The 24,408-nt window shown below is 39.1% G+C and overlaps 2 protein-coding genes across 4 annotated transcripts; one reads left to right on the top strand and one right to left on the bottom strand.

The window, feature by feature from the left end:
* Positions 1-43: 43 nt before the first annotated feature.
* On the bottom strand, positions 44-10,228 carry pnkd (PNKD metallo-beta-lactamase domain containing). Its single transcript, XM_035408034.1, has 9 exons — positions 10,044-10,228; positions 8,915-9,030; positions 8,718-8,830; positions 7,988-8,046; positions 6,600-6,692; positions 5,112-5,275; positions 3,353-3,439; positions 3,134-3,249; positions 44-1,039 (listed from the first exon to the last, which is right to left on the bottom strand). Exons 1-9 carry the CDS (start codon positions 10,202-10,204, stop codon positions 866-868), a joined length of 1,083 nt encoding a protein of 360 aa, XP_035263925.1. The 5' UTR covers positions 10,205-10,228; the 3' UTR covers positions 44-865.
* A 19-nt stretch (positions 10,229-10,247) lies between these two features.
* Positions 10,248-23,269, top strand: tmbim1a (transmembrane BAX inhibitor motif containing 1a). 3 transcript variants are annotated; one of them, XM_035408032.1, is made up of 13 exons: positions 10,248-10,360; positions 16,660-16,979; positions 18,615-18,685; positions 19,178-19,242; positions 19,408-19,461; positions 20,687-20,737; positions 20,832-20,871; positions 21,114-21,151; positions 21,447-21,534; positions 22,023-22,118; positions 22,354-22,407; positions 22,487-22,685; positions 22,721-23,269. In XM_035408032.1, the coding sequence occupies exons 2-12, from the start codon at positions 16,676-16,678 to the stop codon at positions 22,634-22,636; spliced, it is 1,011 nt and encodes a 336-aa protein (XP_035263923.1). In that variant the 5' UTR covers positions 10,248-10,360; positions 16,660-16,675; the 3' UTR covers positions 22,637-22,685; positions 22,721-23,269. The 3 variants fall into 3 exon arrangements, with proteins under 3 accessions (XP_035263923.1, XP_035263922.1, XP_035263924.1); XM_035408031.1 differs by having other exon boundaries at positions 22,487-23,269; XM_035408033.1 differs by lacking the exon at positions 10,248-10,360 and adding an exon at positions 14,756-14,995 and having other exon boundaries at positions 22,487-23,269.
* The last annotated feature ends 1,139 nt before the right edge of the window (positions 23,270-24,408 follow it).

Here is a 24,408-nt window from a genome sequence, read left to right as displayed (position 1 = left end):
GTGGGGGTGGGGGGGGGGGGGGGACAAAAAACTGAAATCATACTTGAGTTACAGTTAACAAAACTGCCATTTAATTGTTAGTTCTTTCAGTACCGTCACAAGTAGTCTTCACATATATTCTGCTTTATATAATGGCAAATAAACGGCATGACTTTTCCTATTAGCAACATAAACATAGAACATTTGGTAAAACGTGTTAAAAGGATATAAGAAATAATTTAATTTTAAAGAGTGTGTTTAGCTACAAAATCTAAATCCAATCATTACCATCTGTCATCAGTATGTAGTTAAGCAAGGTTACATTATGCTATAAATTATTCACACCAGTTCAGTTAGTTCCAGCAAAAGTAGTTGCTTTTCAAGTAGCAATTCATATTTTTTTCTATAAACCATAATTGCTTGTCCATCAACTGTAATATAAACAATCTGTAGAAATGTTAAATCAAATCGATGCATCCATTCCATGAATTACAACAGTTCTCTGTTCACCTTTTACCTCCTTAAATTACTTCAGGTAGATTTCACTAAAAATCCACTCCCAATTGCCTTCTGTCACTAGATCAGTACACTGCTGTCAGAAATTCAGCTATCCGACAAACCCCATGATTTAATTACATGCACTTATCTGTACCTGTTTGATCTTCCCATAATTCACTATGTACCCGAGGAATTTGTGCTGACTGACACTTTCTGAGAGGACTGCTCCCCTTACATTCAGTGAGTAACCCTGTTTCAAACTCATCCTAGCGTAGCCACGCCCTGGAAACAGTCTGGCTATCTACAGCAGGCCAGAAACATCCTTTGTGTCTAGTTGGAAGCGGTGATCATCCGTTGCCACACTGGGCTGTTGGGCGGGACCGGATCTCTATCTGCCCTTGTAGACGTCCTTCCTTCGGCGTAGCTCGCCCAGGACGCGGGCCCGGAAGAGCGTCCAGTCTTCACTGGGGTCCTGCTGGAGGCCCAGGGCCCGGTGGAGCTCGGGAGAGTGGCTGCGCAGGAACGGGTTGTACTCCTTCTCCTCCTTGATTGTAGAGGGGCTCTGGGAACAAATGGGGACAAATGGAACTCTGAAAACAGATACAAGCTAAATGCCTGAGAGCTGTAGCATGTTCTTGTAAAAATAGCTTCAGTGTTTCCTGTTTATTCAACTGGAACTCTGAACAAGCTTTATATCATACTGAACATTAATGCTCTCCAAGTCAGCCTTCTAAAAATGGTCTGTGCAAATAGCTAAATATATCTATGTTCATAAATATCCATTATGATAAATATAAAAATGACCTAATAGCACACTGGTAAATTAGACACCAATGACACATTTGTTACTGAGCAGGAAAACTGTCAAAAATGCAAAGGTTTTCCTTCTTTTTGGCACCAGCCTGCAGACACCAGGATTGGTTGAAAGTCTGCATAGGTACCCTCCAGGTTGGGCCCTAAAGTTGGGGATTCAAGTGCCAACTACACTATCGTTCAGAAGTTTGGAATCACTGAAAATTGTTTGTTTTTGAAAGAAACTGATACTCTTATTCACTAAGGTGACATTAAACTGATCAGAAAATAAAGCAAAGATATTTGTAATGTTACAAATTAATATTACTGTTTGAAATAACAGGTTTTTTAATTCAATCTTTACATATGATTGCAAAGCCCCATTTTCAGCAGCCATTACTCCAATGTACCGACAGTACACTTGTATTTATGCTAATGTGCTAATTCGGGACTGGAGAAAGCACTCCCATTATAAGTGCAGCTGAAAACAATTGCGCCATTTAATTAAGCTAAAAATATATCTCAATTGCATTATCCAGTACATAGGCATTTCTAAAGTTACATTTTGGTTTAAAAAATGGCCAAGAAGAAACCGATTTCTCTAGAAACACATCAATCAATTCTTCTTTTGAGAGATGAAGGTTAGTCCATGTGAGATTGCCAAGAAACTGAAGATTTCATATAAAGGTATGCACTACCCTCATGAAAGCCTTCCACCATTCTTTTTCTATCCAGTTAGCTCTCTTCTTTCAAGACAGTAGTGCACACTTTTGTATGAAATGTTAAGGGTTTGGGTGGGTGTTACAATTTGTTACACATTGGCTCGTGACCCACCAGACTCAGGGGAACTGGCGTCCTGTGGCAAAGATACATCTCAGGGGGAACTGTTCAACAGCACAGTGTGCCTGTAGGGTGTAAAATATTCGCTGGTTGCCAGGCGAGTGCATTTGAGGTATGTATACATTTCTGGCTCTTCGTTCCTTGTATTATGGAGGGCGGTACAGCTGTGACTCAAGACGCACAATTGGTGATTCCAAACAGGGAGAAAAATTGGTTAAATTAAAGTGAAGGCGATGTGTGGTGCAGTCCGTAGGGTTGCCGGCTCTGGGGGCCATATGAGATTTGTTTGATCCCTGCCGTGGAACATTGTTTGTTTGTTTGCTGAACAGGTTACCCTACAGGGTTGGAGTCCTGATCTATGTGGTCACTTCTGGCTCTACGATCTTTACTTCACTCTAGTGTGTTTCTTTTGCACCTCTGCACCTTGAACTAATGCACTTGTTGTACGTCGCTCTGGATAAGAGCGTCTGCTAAATGCCTGTAATGTAATGTAATTCTCAGCGTGGTCCCTTCTCGCTCTGCTAACCTCTCTGCTTTCTACCCATCTGAACAAAGCAAACATAGGAAAGGAGGGCTGTCCCACTTTCCTTTTAAAAAATAAAAATATATAAAATAAAAAGCTATGCACACGCAAAATAAAGCCTGCCTCTGAGAATCCACACCCTGTTCCCTGCATCTTGCTTAGTGCCCTCCGATCCACATTTCACAGGATCTCAGATCCGCTAAACACAAACTTTAAGGACACAGCTGTAAGGTATTGTGAGGAACATTTTGATTCCGTTCACACAACTGTTAATTTGTTTGGATTAATTTGCTCCCCCCCTACAATATTCAACATTGATACACTGACTGTGGTTCTGTTACTGAGGCTTTTGCATTCAGAAGCGAGTGAATGAGACGTCTGTGCTAGCAGTTCCTGTGGACAACGGCGGGTTTCTCTTTCTCAAGGCTGCGGGACACAGGGAGCTTTCATGACTGCAGTCCGGCACTGAATGATGCGCAGGCCTAAATTAGCGATGCTTACTGTGCACAGTTTCTGGGCCCTCTGTTGCAGGACCCACTGAAATTTGTTCTCTCTGACGGTGTTGTTGGGCTCCACCTCAGCGGCAAACATCAGGTTATCTTCAGCATACTCGTGACCTGGATTCGGGGACACAGTCTTAGTGTGCGATTGATTAATTAATGCATTGTACCAAGGTAACACGCGCATGCACACACACACGCACACACACACACAACGAACCAGGCCACAGCAGAGTGTCGTCGCTCAGGCAGCCGACCGTGTCCAGTGACGACAGCATCACAGAGGCACTGCCTTCAAACATTCTTCCTGAATGAGGGGGAAAAAAACACACACATAAGATTTCAGAACATTTATTGCAGAAGGCTTGCCGTTTCAGACTTGTGTTCAGCGTCACTAACCTCTCCAACTTAACCTTCAACCTTTCCACTTGACAAATAGGCAGCAATTTAAAAAATGCTGGCAGACAAAATTAAAAATTCAACCTCAACAAAACATCACAGAAATGAGTTGCTGAATTCATATAGTTTTAGCATTTGCAACTAATTTCTGTCAGATGAAAAAGTCCACTACCCATCTAAAAAAACATGCAGAGATGAACTGAAAAAACCACACAAAGCTGGATAGTTTATCGTCTTCACACACACTGAACAGCCACACGAACACAGCATTTCCCCTTCATTTGTCACTATTCTGTTCCTTTTATTCATGTTCACATTACCCAAAATCCAGGCTTAAACTGCGGCCCTTTCTCTATAGTCTCTCAGTGCCCATAAACCAACAGAAAAAGCCATGGCTACCAGTCGTCACGGAAAACATGTGAACGGTCCGTGTGAACCAACTGGAAAGCGACCCTCAAAATTACTTTCTTTCTCTGGCACACGGATCGGGTCGCTGCACAACGTCAAATATCTGTGAACCATAAACAAAATCTTTTCTGTCTGAAAAGTGAACTGTCAGAGAGCAAACAATGTGCACCAGCTGGCCTGGCAGTTAGCGCAAGCGCTGTGCACATTTTCCCATTCAGCGAAAAAACGGATGCGCTCCGACTCCCCTCGATGCTCAACCTGACACGTCCGCTAAACCAACAAAGAGCAGCAAACACCGACTGTTACCAGTCGAAACATTCCAAAATTATTAAAACCGCATCATATAAACACAATATTCTGAATTTTGTGTTCAGAACATGCCAGAATACAAAATTAGGCATTTTGAAACGCAGAGGTGGAACCTTCTCTTCTGTTAATATTCTGATAGATAAAAATATACTAGTCACTATTACTCATGTAAATACTTCACTAAGAATTCTTAACCTATGTGAAATACTGGTATGAATCATGCACACCTGCTGAAATGTAAATTGTGTTCATTCCTCTCTTAAGCTTTGCAAGAAACCTCTGCTCTACTTATTTTTATTAGAGGCACATACTCACAATATGGGTTCCATGTGAATAAAAAAAAATGCAATTATACATTCGGTGTGCATGCTAACAGCATATAAATAACATCAATTCCAAATTCACAATGTTGCAATTCTGCCACATTTCAAATGTTATCTGCAAATAAATACAGTCATTGCTAGTTCTGCTGATCACAAGAAACACCTAAGGTGAGACCATGAGACTTGTGCCCTATCTTTATAAATTAAGTAAATGTTAGTACTTAATTCAGAATGAATGTTACAATGATTTCCCTAGTAAATGTGAACTAAATTTCTGTTGAAATTACAAATGTGTCAAAAGAGAGGTTAAAAACTGATTGATACTAAGAGGAGCCACGGACAGGGCTTTTTATTCCCTGAAATATAATAAATTCTCACTGCAAATCACTGCGTGAGAATCTGACTGCGAATGAACAGAGAGCTAGGTTGACTGTTTGTTGATTGTTCGAACTGGATTTTGTAAAGACACACATTACACTAAAACATGTCTGGTCGCCAGATCTCTGCCATAACTGCAGGCCAATACTGCCGTCAACTCACCACACCCAGACAGGAACACAAGGTCCCCTGAAAAGAGGCTGCAGGGCCCCCCGAAAGTCCGCCCATCCAGAAGGTAGATCATGTGCCCCACAGTGTGCCCAGGGGTGAAGAATGCCTTGAAGTGCAGCTGCCCCACATCTACGCAGTCTTTGTCCAAGAGAGGGCTGAATTCCAAAAACAAAAGGGAAATCGTATCTGTGATCATGTGACCAATATTTGACTGGTGACAGTCCACCAATATGGCTTTGTACCAGTCAAACCACAGTCATAACAACTAAAAAGAAAATCCAATTAATCAATCATAGCTACTCCACACTATTAGATTTGTAATCAAACAACTCACATGTGGTTAAAGTGCAGATTCTCAACTTTTTTCAACAAGGGTATTTTCTATACATTTTCTTTACAGGAAATTATCAGCAACAAATTAGTTACAACAGAGATCTTGTAAATGAATGACAAGGATAAATCGCAAGGATACAGTTAAACCAAAACTACATCCTGAAATCTCACTTCATCTTGTCTGATACCCTCAATCTTGATAGATAGATATACTTTATTGAACCCCGTGGGGTAATTTGTCCTCTGCATTTTGACCCATCCTAGTTACTTAGGAGCAGTGGACAGCCACATTGCAGCACCCAGGGACCAACTCCAGTTCTGAGGCCAGTGCCTTGGTCAAGGGCAACTGCAGGAGTGCACCTAACATGCATGTCTTTGAGTGTGGGAGGAAACCGGAGTACCCGGAGTAAACCCACACAAACACGGGGAGAACATGCAAACTACGCACAGAAAGGCCCCAAGCTGAGATTCGAACCCACAACCTTCTTGCTGTGAGGTGACAGTGCTAACCACTGTGCCACCGTGTCCGCCCGTAGGTCTGTACAGTTCCACTGCCATGTGCGATACAAAAATAGGAAATACAATAATTCCGTGAAAACTTATTTCATAATCCAGAACAAAATGTAGTTATAAAATATGAAACAAATTGACACAGCTGAATAACTATAAAGACAGCCTGGGACCATTAAAAAACAGCAAGGCCTTAAGGACGATTTCCCTTAGACAAGCTGGTCGCTTTAGACATAGCATGGAAGAACTAGAACATCAGTCCAGCTTTTTCAGCATCAATCACTATGTAGATTAATTTTTTTTTAAAACAGGAAATAATAGTGTCTGGCCACTTGGTGTAAAGTGCCTGAAGGAATATAAAAACACTATCCAAAAGGCTTTGTCTCAAAACAGGCTAGGGCTCTGTATCTTTTTCAGGTCAAACTCTTTCTATTTAATTTATCTGTGACCTTGAACTGCCAGATAAAGTGCTTACAATGCAAAGCACTGCCACAATGACCCATATGGTAAAAGCCATTAGTGCCACTGTCAGATATATCCTCTGAGAATATGAGAGGGAAATGGTGCACAGTAAAAACAGAGTGATGGCAATGGGGTGTTTAGCTAATGATGTCCACTCCAGGGCTCAAGACTCACTGTGTAAGGCCTGGAACGTTGTCGATGGCGCTTCCATATACTTGACAGGGACTATGGAGCTTGCGGAGGCCTTCATTTCCCCCACTATGGTCCCTGGGAGGGAGATGGGAAAATAATAGGGCCTTACGGTGATGACGTCTTTTTGTAGGCCAACCCGGACGTTTCTTCCGCCATGGGTCCCCTCGGCAGATTTCCAATGCTCTTTGCCACAGGGATTTCGTTTTCCGTAGAAAATAAGGTCTGTGGTTAAAGTATGCCTAAGACAGTTTCACGTTTTGTTCTACAAGGAATTATACTCATTAATGTCTCAACTGTGAATTTTGAAGCGATTATGCTTTTTAAAAAAGTAAGTTGCTAAAGTTGCTACATTGAAACCACAATGCTTGTCACATGCAGGCAGGCTTGTATGAAAACTAGAATGGCCAGAATGCAACCATTGTTGTAGTTTCAAGATAACAACATACTTTTTAAAAGGTGTAAGTTATCTTGTAGAAAAAAATGTGAAACTCTCTTAGGCTTACGTTCACCACAGACCATATTTTTGGCAGAAAACTAAATCTCTGGAAAAAAAGATTGGAAATCTGCCGAGGGAACCCATGGTGCAAAAATGCAAACTTACTTCCGTGTTTTAGGACTACAAAATGTAACACTCTATACCCGACTCCCCCTTAATCAGGTCCATGAAAATCCCAGAATGAAAACAACCGATCAGTAAGCACAACAGAAAAACAAACTAAAAGTTTCAAGCAGCAAATTGTCATGGCCAATTGTAGCTAAAATGAAGCTAATAAATATACAGCAACTCTACAGTGCTCAAATAGGGCGAATCAGCCACTGTGTTCATGTTGGGTTTTTATAAATGCACATTAATACTGCATTTTGATTGTCTGAAGGTTGTCATACTGTTTCCCATGCTAACATACATTCAATACATTTGGCAGGCATTCAAAGAAAGATCATGCACAGCAAATTTTACTCAAATGTGTCAACTTTAGTTTTAGTGTTTAGTTTTATGCTGTAATTTTTTTTTAAATTTCAAAATGGTAACAACCCCTCAGGCACATGCGTGTTCTGAATAAAGGGATGGATCGCTAAAGGAGGTTTGAAATCTCAGCAAAGTAAGAGTAATGTTTAGCACATTTTAAAATATGTTTTAATATTTGAAACGATATTGCACAGGTGTTCTGACGGTCATTGCACTAGGGCTTGAGTCCTAAAATCCTGTCAATGTGAAGACCAAGTGTTATCATATTACATCAAATTTGACATTTACAAGAACTTTTGTGAAAAGCCAAAAGTATCTGGGTTCAGGACAAAGTCAGGAGAAATGCTCTTTTTAAAAAAGAAACATAGGAAATTAGATAAGTGGTCCAGACTGCTCATCTCACCAGTGTTTGTGAGTACAGAGGATTGCTTCCAATGACACCTCTTCTTCCTTCAGGAATGCCTGCACAGAAATGACAATCCAAAATTAAACAATCGACCCTCAATATCAGGCAATTTACAGTGTTAAAACATGCTTCACAATACAGCCAAACAGCTACACAAAGTTGCAAAATTGTGACTGCATAACGACAAGGCATTCAGAAACTATAGCAAGCATAATAATAAAATCTGATGAATAAAAAAAATAAATACATTGAATAAAATTACAGTATTTTAACATTACATTACAGAAAAATCCACATTCTATCATTTTTATATAATGGAGTTATAAAACCATATGCATCTACCCCTAAACAAAGTTGATGTTCTAAAAACTGTTAATAGGTTATACTAGGATTATGATTAACAAACAAACTGACTGAGAAGGGGTTAGGGGAAGCACCCTCAAACCCAGCTAAACAGAACACATAACTGTGCTGGCTACACTGCAATTGTATTTGGTCAGAAAGACACCAGAATATTTAAGCCCAAATAGGAAGGACCAAGAAAACCTTGCTCACTGCCAGGAAAATGGCTAACAAACCATTCCACAAATCTTCCAAAGAGTCAAAGCTTTGGTGCATGTGATTGTTATGTTTCTGTGCCAATACAGACAAAAGGTGTGTAATTCTAGAATAACAAATCTGAGCATTAAGTTACTAACTGTAAACTTTTGGGGCTAATGTCACCTACCTCCACCATTTGTGGGTCAGCAGGGTCAACAACCACTGCCTGGCGTGATGCTGTATCAATCACAAGGTAGCTGTAGTTGTCTGACAGCACTGGAATCGGTATTATCTTAATACCTGATAACAGAAGAGCAATTTAAACAGGTGTAATGTTATTTAAATGTAGAAACATTTTAACCAGTCATTAAAACACAAAGTTACCGTTGATCTCCATGGGCTGTGTGCTTGAATGGCCGGTGGGGAATCGCTGGCGAGCTTTTTTGACTTGCCTCTTGTAAAACATGTAACCCAGTTTGGTCCGTGTGTACAGTGTGTACCTGAAAATAAGAGTCCAACAGAAGGTATCTTAATATGATTCTGAGATCATAGATAGTACACAAGAGGCAGTGCTATGATGGCATTATAAACAGACTGAGCGTGTGGATTGACCAGGGATTTTTATGCACGTTTGATCAAAATGCAGTTGCAGCATATAACACTTTTCCCCAAAGATATTTGTCGGTATTTGTCGATATAATTGTGCCGCCGTGGTAACGTTCCTGTGCTTCCACGGTCAGGCACTCATCAGTTCAGGGTAAAAAATAAATTTCAGGACAACATTTCCGATATTGCTTGTGTCGAAATTTCTGTGACAAGAACAGCGATAGATTTACCTTCCAGTCACATCTGTCCCGAAAGTAGAATAAACAAGTCAAGCATTCTTCACGGTAAGAAGACATTTTACGACAACGTTGTTTGCTAGCAAACGTTAGCAATGTATATAATATTTCTACAGTCCACGCTAACTTTAGCCGTACTAGGCTGCCTCATGACATGGCGTTGCAATGTAAACAACCGATTTAAGCTTGTTGTATTGGGAAAGCCGTGTACACTGTACAAATCGTAAATAGTTTAAGTTATTTTTTGCATTTGTGTTCGTTCAGCTATAGCTATCCTTCCATAAATTAGTCTATAGTCTAGTGTAATCATTCTAACCTAGATTCGCTAGCTGTCTAACGCTAATTACCAACCAAAAACGTTGCCGGCTACACTATTTCAATACGACCCCATATCAATTCATGTGCATGGGTTTGTAGTAATTTCAGCTAAATTATCGTTCGATAACGTAATCTAAATATTCATTAAATGTATTCTTCAACACCAGTTCACGTCAACAAAGAAAGCAACGATAAACATAAATCAATTAAATTAGCTTGCTAAGCTAACTAACGTTAGACAGCTAGCTAAGCTGGCTATCAAGAAAATGAATGAATGATTGTGGAACACACAGGCACACACACAGAAAGTTAGCTAGATACACAAACTAGCTAGCTATAGCGGCTTTACTTACGCAATTCGAAAAAGTGGTTTTTCAGTCCGTGCCATAATTTTAACGAATAAACCCTTATTCCACAAGTTCTTTCTGATTCCCCGACAACGAAGGCACCAGCAGAAAACCCCACAAATTGAAGCCACACCAACAAGAAGCAGCGACCAGTCAGGAAACGCCATGGTTGTGGGCGCCAGATAAATGACGTCCTACTTAATTATCATATCACGCCTCTTTTTCAACTTGCGGCTGAGTCGACAGCGTATTTTTCTTTGGCTTTCAAACAAATTGCACGAAAAAAAACCTGTTTCTTATGACACACACTTTCGTTGGATACGGTAGGTTGGTGTCAGGTGTTAACATTTTTTGACACACCATAAAAATTATGCTTTAGTCCGATAAGTCTTGTCATCAAGATACTAGCTGAATGACAATATAGTTTATTATATGTACTATTATGAATTTGTTTTTTTATTGTGTTTGTATTATTATTATGCCATAAGTTAATTTACATCTGCTTTAGCTCTAATGGTGTTGCATGTAACGTAGTGTGCTGTTGCTTGAACTGTAGTCAAATGGCTCTGTATGTAGCTTCCCAGTAAACACGAAGACATTGGGACAACCTTACTGAGACGAGACCACGTTACATGTTCAACTTTCTGACAACCTTCTCACAACGTTGTCAGAATGTTGCGTGTTTGCTGGGATCTAATTGTAGCTAACCGAATTTCATTTAATTTAATTAAGGTGTAGCTTGCCAGCTCTCTGTATCATAATGTGGAATGGTTCTGGCAGGAAGCACAGAGCCACGATTCTAGGGGTGATGCTGTATGCAGTGATGTAGGCTGATGATTGTGATCTTTAGCTGGTATCACTAGTCATCACGTAGTGTAAGCCACAAATGGATAGCCAACTTGCTACGTAGTATCTTACTTAACACTGATTCAAATTGTAGCTGGTGTACATTACATTTTGCCTGTTTCGTGGTGTATAGCTAGACATCTAGCCAGGTAGCTATCAGTACTGTTTGGATAGGCATGACTATGATGATACAGATCAATACCGTGTAAGCTAGCAAGCTAGTTCTGAACAATATATGCAGTTTAATTAAAGCAGATACCGTGTGGAAAAAATGTAGCCTATGTGAAGTAACTTCAACTTTAATGCTAACAGGAGTCAGCTAAAATATAGAATTAAAAAAAAAAATAGATAGTCTGTGAAGTAGCTTTACAGTAACTGTAATGATGATAGGAGTCAGCTAAAATTAGTTATCTCATAGTTGTCACCAAGACATCTGTTCAACTTGCCACAAGTAAATTTCTGTTAATTCTCCTCCTGCCCTTCTTCCACTCCCTTGGACATCTAGCAGGCTCAAAATTGTTAGCCATAGTCCTTCATGTCCCTAATTGATTGTAAGAAGCATCTGAAGAAAAACACATTTTCAGCATACACAAATGCCAGGTTACTCAGACATACAAACCACTGTATAAGTCATAAAAAAATGCAAAATCTAGACCTGCCGTTAAAAGTATTGATATCAAAAATTAGACCAAGTTTCAAGAAACAATACTGGCTATTTCAGCTCAAACAAATTAAACAAGCTGTATTCCAAAGCAATGCTACCCAGGGTTTCCTAAATAATTTTCCTGAGGGAAAGGAACCTCATTACAGAACAAAATGAGGTAAGGTAGAACAATGGTTTGGAGTTTGCTGTATCATATGCTCGCTTGTGATTGTATTTTGTTCTGTATTATGTTATAAATATCATTCTTAATTTTTCTTGAAGATGGACCCGCAAGGTCCGTTTTATCAAGGTGAGCTGTAGTCAGAGTTGTGTGTACAAGCATACGGTACATTAATGGGGCAAACATATGTCTAGATTGGTTTGTAAAACTAAATATGTGTTTAATAGGCCTAAATATTTCTAATTTGTTAAAACCTTTACTATTTACTATGCACAACAGAACACTGTCACCATTGTTATGGTTGTTGTTGTTTTTTGTTGTTGCTACTGCTGCTGCTGTTGTTGTGGCTGCAGTGGTGGTGGCGGTAGCGGTGGCTGTTCGTGATCATGTGCATCTATCGTGAACCCGCAGTCTCGCTTGTGATTGTATTTTGTTCTGTATTATGTTATAAATATCATTCTTAATTTTTCTTGAAGATGGACCCGCAAGGTCCGTTTTATCAAGGTGAGCTGTAGTCAGAGTTGTGTGTACAAGCATACGGTACATTAATGGGGCAAACATGTCTAGATTGGTTTGTAAAACTAAATATGTGTTTAATAGGCCTAAATATTTCTAATTTGTTAAAACCTTTACTATTTACTATGCACAACAGAACACTGTCACCATTGTTATGGTTGTTGTTGTTTTTTGTTGTTGCTACTGCTGCTGCTGTTGTTGTGGCTGCAGTGGTGGTGGCGGTAGCGGTGGCTGTTCGTGATCATGTGCATCTATCGTGAACCCGCAGTCTCATTGCAGGCAGCACAGATAAAGGTTAGAACTAATTACGTAACTGCCTACAGCTGCGAATGGCAGCTGTCAAAACCACTTCCCCATCTCTCTGCCTGCATCCAGCACCACAACCCTTTACACAAACATATTTTAAAAAGTAAATCACCGGGTCTCAGTCTACATGACTCAGAGATTAAGTGGCTGTTCTACACAGATGAACTGGTTATGCTGTCCCCCACTGAACAGGGGTTACAGCAAAGCCTACATCTGCTGGAACAGTACTGCCAGACCTGGGCCCTGGCAGTAAACCTGAATAAACTAAAGTTATGACATTCAAAAAAAGATCCAGATCTCAGGGAACTAAACACAAATTCATGTTGAAAACAAATTATATTGAACATTCCTCCAGCTACAATTATTTAGGATTAAAAATCAGTTCTACAGGGAACTTTGCAGTGAATGAAATAAGAGAGGAGGCGTGCAGAGCCTTCTATGCCATAAAGTGACAAATTTCTGAAGAAATTCCAATTAGAATGTGGCTTAAAATCTTTGAAGCTATAAATGAACCAGTTGATCTTTCTGGCAGTGAGGTGTGGGGTCCATCCATCAAGAAATCAGTAAATGGAACAAACATCCAATTGAAACCCTGCATGCAGAATTCTGTTAACATATCTTTTACGAGTACGCAGGAACACAACAAATGCATGCAAGGTGGAATTAGGCCAATACCCATTACTCATCAAAATACAAAAAAGGGAAATCAAATTTTGGAAGCATTTAAAACATATTGGCCTCACACTCACATCAGTACAAAGCCCTGCAATCCCAAGAGTTGAGCAAAAAAAATAATCTCCTCACTCAGCTGGTGCTGAGCCTTAGTTCTCCACATACACTAACATAATACTAACACCTCACCGGCTCAGGATCAGAACAAAATACAAAGAATAAAATTACAAACCTAATTAGAATAAATCAAATTGCTACGCAGCTGCAACTAAATTATTTTACTTATTGGGAATCACAGACAAAATCAAAAAGTAAAATCAAATTTAAAAAAGACAGTACACTGTAACAAACTACGTGACCACAGTTACTGACAAAAAACTGGGAACCACTTTGAAGAGGTACAGCCTCAGCCAGCACCACCCAGCCATAGAACCTGGCAGGCACAAAAAAAAACATGGCTGCCGGAAGAACGGGGTCATTCCTATGTTCCCAAGGTCCTATGTTCCCCAGATTTATATTGCACATAATGGGAACATGACATAGGGTCCTATGTTCCCATGGTCCTATGTTCCCCAGCTCTACATGAAATCTTATCTGTGTTCAGCTGATAGAGACAGAGACAGTAAATCAATGATTTCTGTCTTACTCCAGAAAACAATGTCAGCTACATCTATCAGTAAACAAATGGCTTAGCTATGCTCAGAAGTCCTCAATAATAATAATATTTTCCAAGAAATTATGAAAAATTATTCACACTGTTTCGTCAGGTGCAGTAGAACTTAGGACCCTGGGAACATAGATACGCTCCCGTGTCAACACTGTAAAGACCATAAAATTGAAACTCTCCCCGATTGAATGTGCCAAATTCACCCAAATTCGCAAAAAACTTAGCCAAAAAGGCCCCCAATTCAACAATACACCTGAGGCAGATAAGCTATACCCTTCTTACTAGGGGAAAACAATGACTGCTGCATACTAGCAGCACATTTTTGTTCTCTTGCCACACTCTGAGGGACAGTGAGTGATCCTGTCATGCACACATGTACACACATGCTATAAACACACAGCATACACATGTACAAGCCTACACGCAGGCATGCATGCCCACACATACTCAACCCAGACAGACACACACACACATATCATAACATATGGTCATTTTCAGTGTAGGATTATTATTATTATTATTATTATTATTATTATTTATCATCCATATTGTGCATAGTTTTATTATGTAACTTGCTTTGAAATTTGAATTTGAGAGAGTTTTGAAGCGACTTAAATGACGCTAGCAGCTTTCTCGTACTGCAAGCTTACTTGGAATAGTTTACCCTATAAATGCAGCAAGGATTAATACTTTAACATCTTAATAAATGAATGTGAATAGCCAAAATAGCCTACGTTTGAGCAGAGCATCAATCGCGGAACTTGGGACAACGGAATGTGTCCCGGCGACATGTCCTCATATTTCTTGGTAAGATTTTCCCCACCAGACACTGTAGGTGGAGTTCCAAATCCAGCATTTCGAGCTCATGCTGAATTTGGAACTCCACCTAGTGCATGACGGCGAACATCTTCTGAACAAAATAACACCAGGAAATGTTAGCCTGCATATCTTAGCATTAACACAGACTGAGCGAGAACGAGGCGAGGTCAAGTTACATCTGATCCTTGTTTAGGGTATGCGGTGGAATTCAAACGAATATCGATATAATTTATAGCCTTTCGGGGAACTAGCGTGATTGCGACACCCTTTTAATTTTGTCGTTCGCGTTGTTTCTTCTTATTTACGTGGTAAGTAAAACAGACTGTTTTCTATGAACAACGTCATATCGTAAAACTTTTTTCCCCCAGAGGTGACTTAACTAACCACAATTTATCAACGAACTTCATTTATATAGATTATTTATTTGTGATAAAACGCCGCGGACACATTTTGAGTTAGTTAAAACGAGTTTCAAAGCGTAACTCTTGCGCTGTCAGAATGAGCCATCTAGGCTACTAAAGGGTATCGAGCCTGTTTTGGCCTGCGAATCCGGGTCCTTTTTTAAAAAAAGGTTTACTAGTAAATAACGAAACCTTTACAAATAGGATATAATGGTTTAAGTAAATGTTTAATCGTATGCTGGCGTTAGCTACTTAAATTGTATGTTATTTAATGAAAGGTTCATATGCGTCCAGCAAACGAGGACACAAACATAATTGAGCGTCTTTTAAAATAATGTAGTGAACATACACTTTTTGTTTATCTCAAAATTTTGCAACGGCTTGTTGTCTTACTCATAAACTAAATATGGGCCTGCTATATTATGGAAAAACTTGGCTGCATGGACTGGGGCTTATCCACGAGAGCCCCATGTTACAAGAGCACGGTGTTAACTCGAGAATAAACCTATACAAGTGAACCATTATATGTGTAGTTTTTGTGTACCTGGAAGTGGACACTGTTGCATGTACTGACTTGACCTTTCATATCGAGGTGTCACACTTGTTCCATCGGCTTTTCCCCCTCTTAATTATATGGTGTAGCCTACCAGCCTGATGTAGCACTCATAACTAAACTTAATGCAGCAAGAAATGTCTCTAATAGATCCTCTTGTATGTGAATATGAATATGTATTTATATTAATTTTATTTGCTGTCTGTGGTCTCCCTAGTTGTTGTCAAGGACTAAGACCAATTACTTTTCATTAGAAAGGTAGTTATTCTGAGGTGGGTGACTAAGAGTTATTCAGAAGTGCACTTTTTCCACCACACAAAGAGAACAAAGTTTTATTTAAATGACTGAATAGGAAATGTATTTTACTGCAGGATATGAAGAAGATAAATTTAGTGATCCAGTTGGGAAATCCTGACAGTTAAAGAAGGTAATGTGGTTAAACATTCAAGAATTTTGAGCTTGACGGTTTAGAATCTGTGGGAAAGCTGGCCTTATTCTGGTTTCTGAGAGCGTGGGCCAAGCTGGGCCTCACTTATTGGAGCTTTGCACAGCAGAGGTATGGGAACATTTTAGTCATGTACACTTGCTGTGGTGAAACCGATCCTCCCAGAAGGGGAAGGCATGCTTCAGGACTAAGTAAAGTTACTTTGACTGCTTTTTGCTTGTTTGTTTGTTCCTTTGTTCATAACCCGGCCCTGCTGTGAGGCAGAACATTCCTTGTTGACTGAGCGCCCGATGGGTGTGGTGGGTGAAGAAAAACTGCATGATGTCATCACACTCCACCCTTTTCACGTTACTGAGCCAGGCCCTGTTTCCAAGAACATGCATGCTTGATAGTTGCGAAACTCCTGAGCCTCGGTTTTAAGACATAATGGAAACGAAAATGTCATCCTTTCATTTTTGAAAGAATTGAGTAACTTAGATGGGAGAAGGGGAAACTTTCTGATCCAAATGTATGTCTCCTTGCTGTAAAAAAAAAAAATGAAACAACAAACTGTTTTTTCGTCTTGTTTTAAAGGAGTGCCCAGACCAGCATGTCCAGGTCAGATTTCCCACCAGGGTATGATGATTCCAGGAGTCCCCTGTACCCCGGTCAGCCTGGGCCTGCACCCCCAGCATATGGATTCCCTGCTTTTGACGGTCAGCCACAACCACAATATGGCCCCGGTCCGGGAATGTACCCTCCTGGACCCCAGCCTCAGCCCTCAGCCCCATACCCGGGACAACCTGGCATGTATCCACACTCTGGAGGGGGGCCAGGCCAAGGGTACCCTGCTCCCAATATGCCACCCATGATGCCAATTATGCCTGTGATGCCCATGCCTCACTCCGAGGAAGGTAAACACCGTCTTGCTATTGAGATCAAACACTGTTGTGTTTCAAATTTGAACTTACATTTTAATCATTCAACCGTGCAAGTTGGCATTCGTCCTTTGCTGTTAAATATGTTCAGTGGTATATAATGACTTCTTGGGCAATGTGTTGTTTTTCCTTTTGGGATTTGGTCATTTGTTTGGTAATTCCTGGTTTTATCTTTTTTTTTTTTCATTGTACAAATTAGAATTCACTATATTTATACAGTCTTAGTGGTTGAATATTTGTGGGCTGGGTGTAATGTACTGAATATTCTCTTCTATGCATTGTTTAAATGCTCTGTATTAATTACAGTGTTCATGCGGATGTGTTTCCACAGGTTAAAAATAGTATTTGAAAATATTTTATTCTATGTTAAGGAGTGAGTTACAGGAAATGTAGGCTATTCATTCAGTAAATGTGGGAACTCCTGCTACTACATAGGGCCTTGAGCAAGGTAACGGCATTTTAAAAAGAAAATGGAATATAAAAAGATGCTTGGGAGTGTTTTTAAAATACAGAGTGGTATTGTACCTTATTTGTCTATGGTGGCCATATTGTTTGTCTATAAACTTTATTAATGGGCTTACGTTACATTTAGGCATTTATCAGCTACCTTTACCCAGAGACTTAGGAAAGTTCATACATGAAGGTTTCAGCAACAATAATGGAAATGATTAAAAGTCATCTGTGTCAGAACCACTAGTATTAGTCAGTACATAAACCTGCAGAATGACATTAAGAATCGTTATAGGGTCAAAAGGGATACTGAGCGTGTAGTACTTTTAGTGTAGTGTTGGGTAGAAAAAGCAGTAGAAGAACGATACTATTCAATGAGAAAATGGGGATCTGAGATAAATGGTTTCTAGCTGCTGTGTTTTTCATGCAGAAACATTTTCTTAGGCTGTTGAGATTTTCAAGCATTTCATGTCCTCGTCGAAAAGGTTAAAATTCAATTGCTCCGATTTCTATTCTTTTTAAGACCTTTTAAATTTTATCTCATTGAGTGCCCTACTATTCGGAAAAAGAATCCACCATAGTGGACTTTTTTTAACTTCGGAGTGTTTGCAAAACACTTAAATTACATCTCATCCAAAATCATTTTAACTTATCAACATGCAGTTTTCATTTCTTTGTTCTATAGCTGTTCATCTAGGAAAGCTATGCAAATAAAGTTACTATATGAAAAAATATGGCTGTAGTAAGGCAGTCATTGGGCAGTGTTTGCATGTAACATGCAGAATAGATATGGTACTAATTTGGCACAAAGCTGGTACACACATGTACATCACATTCAATCATGTCTACCAAAATTCTTTATGCCACTTTTAAGAAGCCTGACTATAATACAGGCCTATAATACATTCATTTACTGCTTAAGAAATCTACTCTTTACCTCTCATTGCTGATGCTGAAAAATTAACTGCTCAGTGGCATAAGCAATTAAGTCATAAATATGCACTGAGAATCATTATCAAATGCTAGCGAAAGACCAGAGCGAGAGTCCACCCAGAGGCCGTGCATATTTTAACCTTTTTTACGTGACGTTAAATAAATAAGAGCAGATGCACTATGCAGATGTGAAATGTAAACAGGCTGAAGTAAATGCTACTGTCACAGGAGACTCGGAGGGGTTTGCAGCCTCCGGTGGATGGGACAGTATGACAGTCCGCCATGCATTCATCCGAAAAGTAAGTGACGTACTACATCTGACGTCATTTTATGATCTTTTGTAGTTTAATTCTTCTGGGAATGGAAAAGGAAGCATTCATGTACCTAAGAGAAAAATAACAGCTGCATAAAAGTGTACACAAGTACAAATGGTATATTTATGGACACTATTTTTCTTCCTTAGTATTTTTTTTTTTTTTTTTTTTTTTGAATTGGTCATATCAATTTTTTATGTACTGAATTCTTTTAGTCATTTTTGTGAAAGGACAATAGAACTCGTCATGCTGCTGTCACAGTGTACTTATTTCTTGATTATGTTTTGTTTATGAGTCTTGTAGGAATATTCAGGGACTTCAGATTTTAAAAAAGGAGATTATTCTACAGATTATTACTGTGGCTGCATTTTGGGGCTTGTCCAGAAGTAGAACAAGTACTGGTACTGTCAGAATTGAAGTCCTGTGTTGCTGTTTATGTTTGAACGTATCTTTGCCGCCATTTCACCCCTCCTGCAGGTCTACCTTATTTTGGCTGCTCAGCTCCTCGTGACCGTCAGCATTGTGGCCGTCTTCACATTCGTGTAAAATTATACCTTTTCATAAAGTGTGTTTCCACATATTATGTATGCTTACCATGTATTAGTAGCTTTAGTGTGTTTCACTGAAAATATTTTGGTTTTATATGGGTGTCAAATCTTTAAATTATTGATGCAAGTAAAATGTTTGCCTTTAATTTTCTTTCACAGGGATAAAGTGCGTTCATTTGTGAGGGATTATCCAGCAGTGTACTGGGCTTCCTAGTAAGGACTTTACAAATCAATGATCTGTGTAAAATTATAGAGTGAAAATTGACATGCTTGTGCAAGTTTGTATGTCCTCCAAACAGTTGAAGTCTTATTTGAACATTGAACATATGTTATAAAGAAAGAACTCATTTTATAGAGTAAAATGTCCAACAGTCAAAATTGTTCAGTCTCAACTGATACCTGTTGCTAGGGCCACCAGTTTGTCTTGCATGTACTTGTTTTCCTTGAACAAGAGGTGGACAGTTTTTTTAAGCCACATGTTAAGACAGTTATCTCATTAACACCACCCCAATCATGTACCTTGATAAAATTAGTACCACAAATTAAGGGGCAAATACTTTTTCACAGAATTGTACACTTCTAGTCAAGAAGTGCGAATCCCCAATAGCTGCGACTGCACACGCACATACATCTATGTGTGCATGCATCCACGCACAGACGCAGACATAGACAGGTGACCTTTTCTTTGGCTCATGGCCAACCTTTCCACAAAATCTTGTGCAAATCTGTGAATCCATTCGGGAGTTATGCGCCTTTTTGTGATAGGCCATGCCCATCGCCACGCCCCCTCTTGGTCAATCGGCCTTGAAAGTTACTCAGTTCTACCTTCGGTCATGGCAAAATTTCAGCCTCCTGAGGCGAAAACTGTGGCCGCTACGGGGTGGGACACTTTTTGTGGACCAACCGACCAACCGACCGACAGACAGACAGCTATAGAGCTGCGGTCGCAGCTAATAAAAATTGAGTACTTGACTCACTGCACTTTTCGTTTGTACATTTGACGTTCCATTCTTGTTCACTTTTATTCCTTTCAGTCTCCCTGTATTTGGTGAACCAATAGTTTTTGTAAACATTACAATTAGCCACTCAGTTGTATAATTTGTCACTTGACTGTGCATTTCAAGTGTCTACAGGGCCCCTGGATGGTACTGTACCAATTGAAATACAAGTTTAAACCCCTGTGGTTCACGTGATAAAGACAAACTGGTGGCCCTACTCATTTGTAACGAGTTTCAGGGATGTTTCAAATGGTGCGACATGCATTTACTGCCTCAAAATAACTGCAATGTTTTGTCTTTATAATGAGATTAATGAACCATTTTATTCATGGCCAAGTCAATGACAACAGAGTGTAAAGGAAATCTATATTTAAACAAACATTATGTGTGTTCGTTGGTGTATTTCTTGCCATTTATCACTGATTTGTATTTTGTTTCAGCGCCATTTACTTCATCACTCACATGGTCCTGGTCTGCTGCAAAGGCCCAAGGTGAGTTGAACAATGTGGGTTGCTGTGGAACATACACAAGCACAAACACACACTGCACATTCTAACAGCATCAACAACCCTGATTTATTTTTAGGAGACGTCACCCTTGGAACTTAATTCTTCTGGCCATTTTCGTAAGTATTACTCCGCTAGTGATCCTTGGTAAATAAGATCAAGGCAATGAGAGAAGATTATATTTGTAGATAACAATGCATATGGGAGACTGCCTGCATGTATTTACATTTCATTTTTAGCATTTTGCGTAAAATGTACTTTCAGTATTGTCCCTGGAATTGAATATGTGGAGATGACAATGATGCTACCTGCAGGTTTTCTGTGATTTCACTGGTCTTTTTTAACATGTCTCCCTCACCAGACCCTTGCCATGTCATACATGACAGGAACAATATCAAGGTTAGTTATATCTGATTCCTTTTTTTTATTTCACATATCGGGTCCTCAGATGTCTGTCACTCATGTAAAATGGTAATGCTGGTTCTAGAGATGGAAATCCAAAGTACTTCCTTTAGGCTCTTAGTCATGTTCAATTTCAATTTTCAATTCAATTTCATTTGTATCGCGCTTTTTACAAATGACATTGTCGCAAAGCAGCTTTACAATGTGAGATAACGTGCATGCTATCTTGTTGTTTGTTATTGTTTTGCACACTGATGCACATTCAAAGCTTGTATGGTGTTCATTTTCCCAGTTACTATGACACAAAAGCAGTGTTTCTGGCTCTTGGGATAACTATGATTGTGTGCGTCATCGTCACGGTCTTCTGCTTCCAGACCAAGGTAAGTGAATAGAAAATAATGACTTTATTTCTCTCTGGGGGAACTTCAGAATAAATAAAGACGTAAAGGTGTATCGTGTGGGTCTGCCTTCCCTACTCTGCAGCAAAACAAGCCTCTTAAGTCTTCTTTGAACAGGTTGTTGTGATACTTTTCAAAAACATGTTGTTAGCACTATCCATACTGCAATAATTGTTATTTGGCTACATGGTGTTCTTACATTTTTATAATACAAGGATGTTAAATTGAGGCATTTAGACCACATACATATGCAGATTTATGCACAAGTAAGTGCCTATAACTTAGCAGGAACAGGTAAAACATAAACTGACAGGGAGTGGTACCATCAGGCAGTTGCAAATATGGTTAAAGGCAGCTGACTGGTTTGAGATATGGTTCATTGTTAACTACAAAGGTAGTTAATGACAAACAGGTGGATAAGGATATCTAGTTAAACGTTATTATTGACTTTGGTTCTTGGTTTTCCTCAGGTGGACTTCACCTCCTGTGGAGGTTTGTTCTCTGTTCTGGGTATTGTTGTCTTTGTGACAGGCATCATCACGGCCATTGTGCTGTCATTCAAATACGTGAGTGACTTTCTTCAGCCTCTATAAAATATTCAAAAATTATGAAGCTAAGCATTTTTGATAATTTCACTAATCCAGTCTATATAAATATAGTTGAGATCAAGTGTCATATTGAATTTCCAAAAGCCAAGTTTTGCTTTCACTTTGACAATCTGTATCTGAAGGCATGGCCTCACTGAATTAAGGCATATTTCACTGGTTCTCTGATTAAGTGTAAAATGTGTCTATCCATCAGATTTTTTGGCTTCACATGCTGTATGCAGCGATTGGTGCGATTGTTTTCACCCTGGTGAGTTTGGCTAAAATTTCATTTTTCAGCTTTTTAAATGCACCTGTGCAGATACGTAACATGTTTTATTGCTCTTTAGTTTTTAGCCTACCACACCCAGCTTCTCATTGGGAATCGCAAGAATTCCATCAGCCCGGAAGAGTATGTCTTCGGAGCGCTGTCAATCTACGTGGACATTGTCCAGATCTTCATGTTTCTCCTGCAGATCATTGGGGGTTCTTCAAAATAAAAGTCACACAAATGTGCTCTGGAAAAACCTGACAGGAGGAGGCCATACTTTTTTCTTTTTTTTTTCCGCAAAATAAAAAAAAGGTCAAATTGATTTTTTTGAGAAATGCCTTGCAAGAAAATTGGACATGAAAAACATCTGTTCATTTTTTTATACCACTAAGAGCCTATTTTAATCACAATGCTGAACAGGAGTAGTTGCTTTATTTGATTGAGATTTGGAAACTATATCATCTGAAAAGGAAGTATATGCAATTTGCATGAATTTTTTCACTCCCTGTATAGTAATGCTGGTGTATATTTTCAAGTATTGCCTTATTACTTTATATTAAATGTAGGTATTGTGCTTTCATTTAATGAACATAATCAGTTACACACATGGCTTACTGAAAAATCAAGTCTTATATACATGCTGTTCTACAATAGTGATTCTGTTTACTGCTTTTCCTACACTTTCTACAAGTTAAGCTTTAGAACAAATAATATGTCACATTCAGGACTTGTTCATAGGTTTTCCAACTCACTGGTGTAGAGTGCTGTAACATAGGCTTTTCATGAAGCAAGAACTTTATTTTGTGCTATTACAAATAAGCCTCTGTCGGAATTTAATAAATGCTGTTTTTCATTTATCGTCTACATTTGCCTGAAATTTATACAGTACACCATTATTGCAGAGCAGTAATAAAGTCGCACAGTAATTCAAACATTGTTCACTGCAGTATCATTTTGAGGCAAATCCATCCACGGGTGAAGTTCAAACCTCCAGCACATACATGCTGTAACTATATTGATACACATTTACTATTACTAACCATAAACAGACATACGCATACATTTGCTCTGAAGCAGAATCGTGATTGAGCAGAATTCTTCAAATTATGGCCGTTTAACAGATAGCTTCTCATAGGGGATATCTGCAGTCGCATAATTAGACATTGCAGCAAGATGTTAGATGTTTACTGACTACATCAGAACTACAAAGCACTGTCTGTACAAATCAAACCTAACTAGGCACTCCAAAACATATAGAGATGCCCAGACATAATATAGTCAACCTCCAAGGATGTGATCTATTCAAGGCATAACCCTCACTATGCTACACGTCTACTTGTTTCAATAATCAGATTTATTTTTTGTACTCGTCCCGTTTGAGACTTTACTATTTTGACAATGCTTATATTTGGCACTTAGCATCTTAGCACTTATATCTGCAACATACATTAAAACCCACTTACGCAGTTTTCACGAAGATTCTGACATTCACCAATGTTTTCTTATTTGGGATTTGTTCTTGGGTAACACTCGAGCACACACGCACATTTGAGTGCTGACATGTTTGTGCAAAATAATTGGTTATTGCGTTTTCTTCAATTCTACAGCTGTATAATATATTTATACTACAGTAATATTTTTATAATTTATAATATTTTAAAATAATTATTTTCATTATTTTACAAAGCATTGAGGTGCCAGGTTCCGCCTCAGATGGCGGTTGCCTCAGCGGGAGTTCATCTGTAAATAAATTATAAAAATCAAACCATTGTAGTGACCTTTTATTTTTGGGGGGGTTCAATTATGTAATGTTTGGTCTATACTGCAAAAGCAAATGTTTAAATTTTGAATACAAACTAAGCACTTAGGTAACACTTTTTAAACACATCGACATGTTGAAAAAGAGAACACTTATTCAGAGGCGTCACTAGGGGGGTGCGGACCGCACCGGGTGACACCATCAGAGGAGGGTGACACCAAAATGACTGTCAGTAATTTTTT

This window comes from Anguilla anguilla, chromosome 3, assembly GCF_013347855.1.
Source record: "Anguilla anguilla isolate fAngAng1 chromosome 3, fAngAng1.pri, whole genome shotgun sequence".
NCBI classification, from domain to species: domain Eukaryota; kingdom Metazoa; phylum Chordata; class Actinopteri; order Anguilliformes; family Anguillidae; genus Anguilla; species Anguilla anguilla.
The sequence above is the reverse complement of the archived record's forward strand: the minus strand, read 5'-3'. Positions and strand labels throughout refer to the sequence as shown.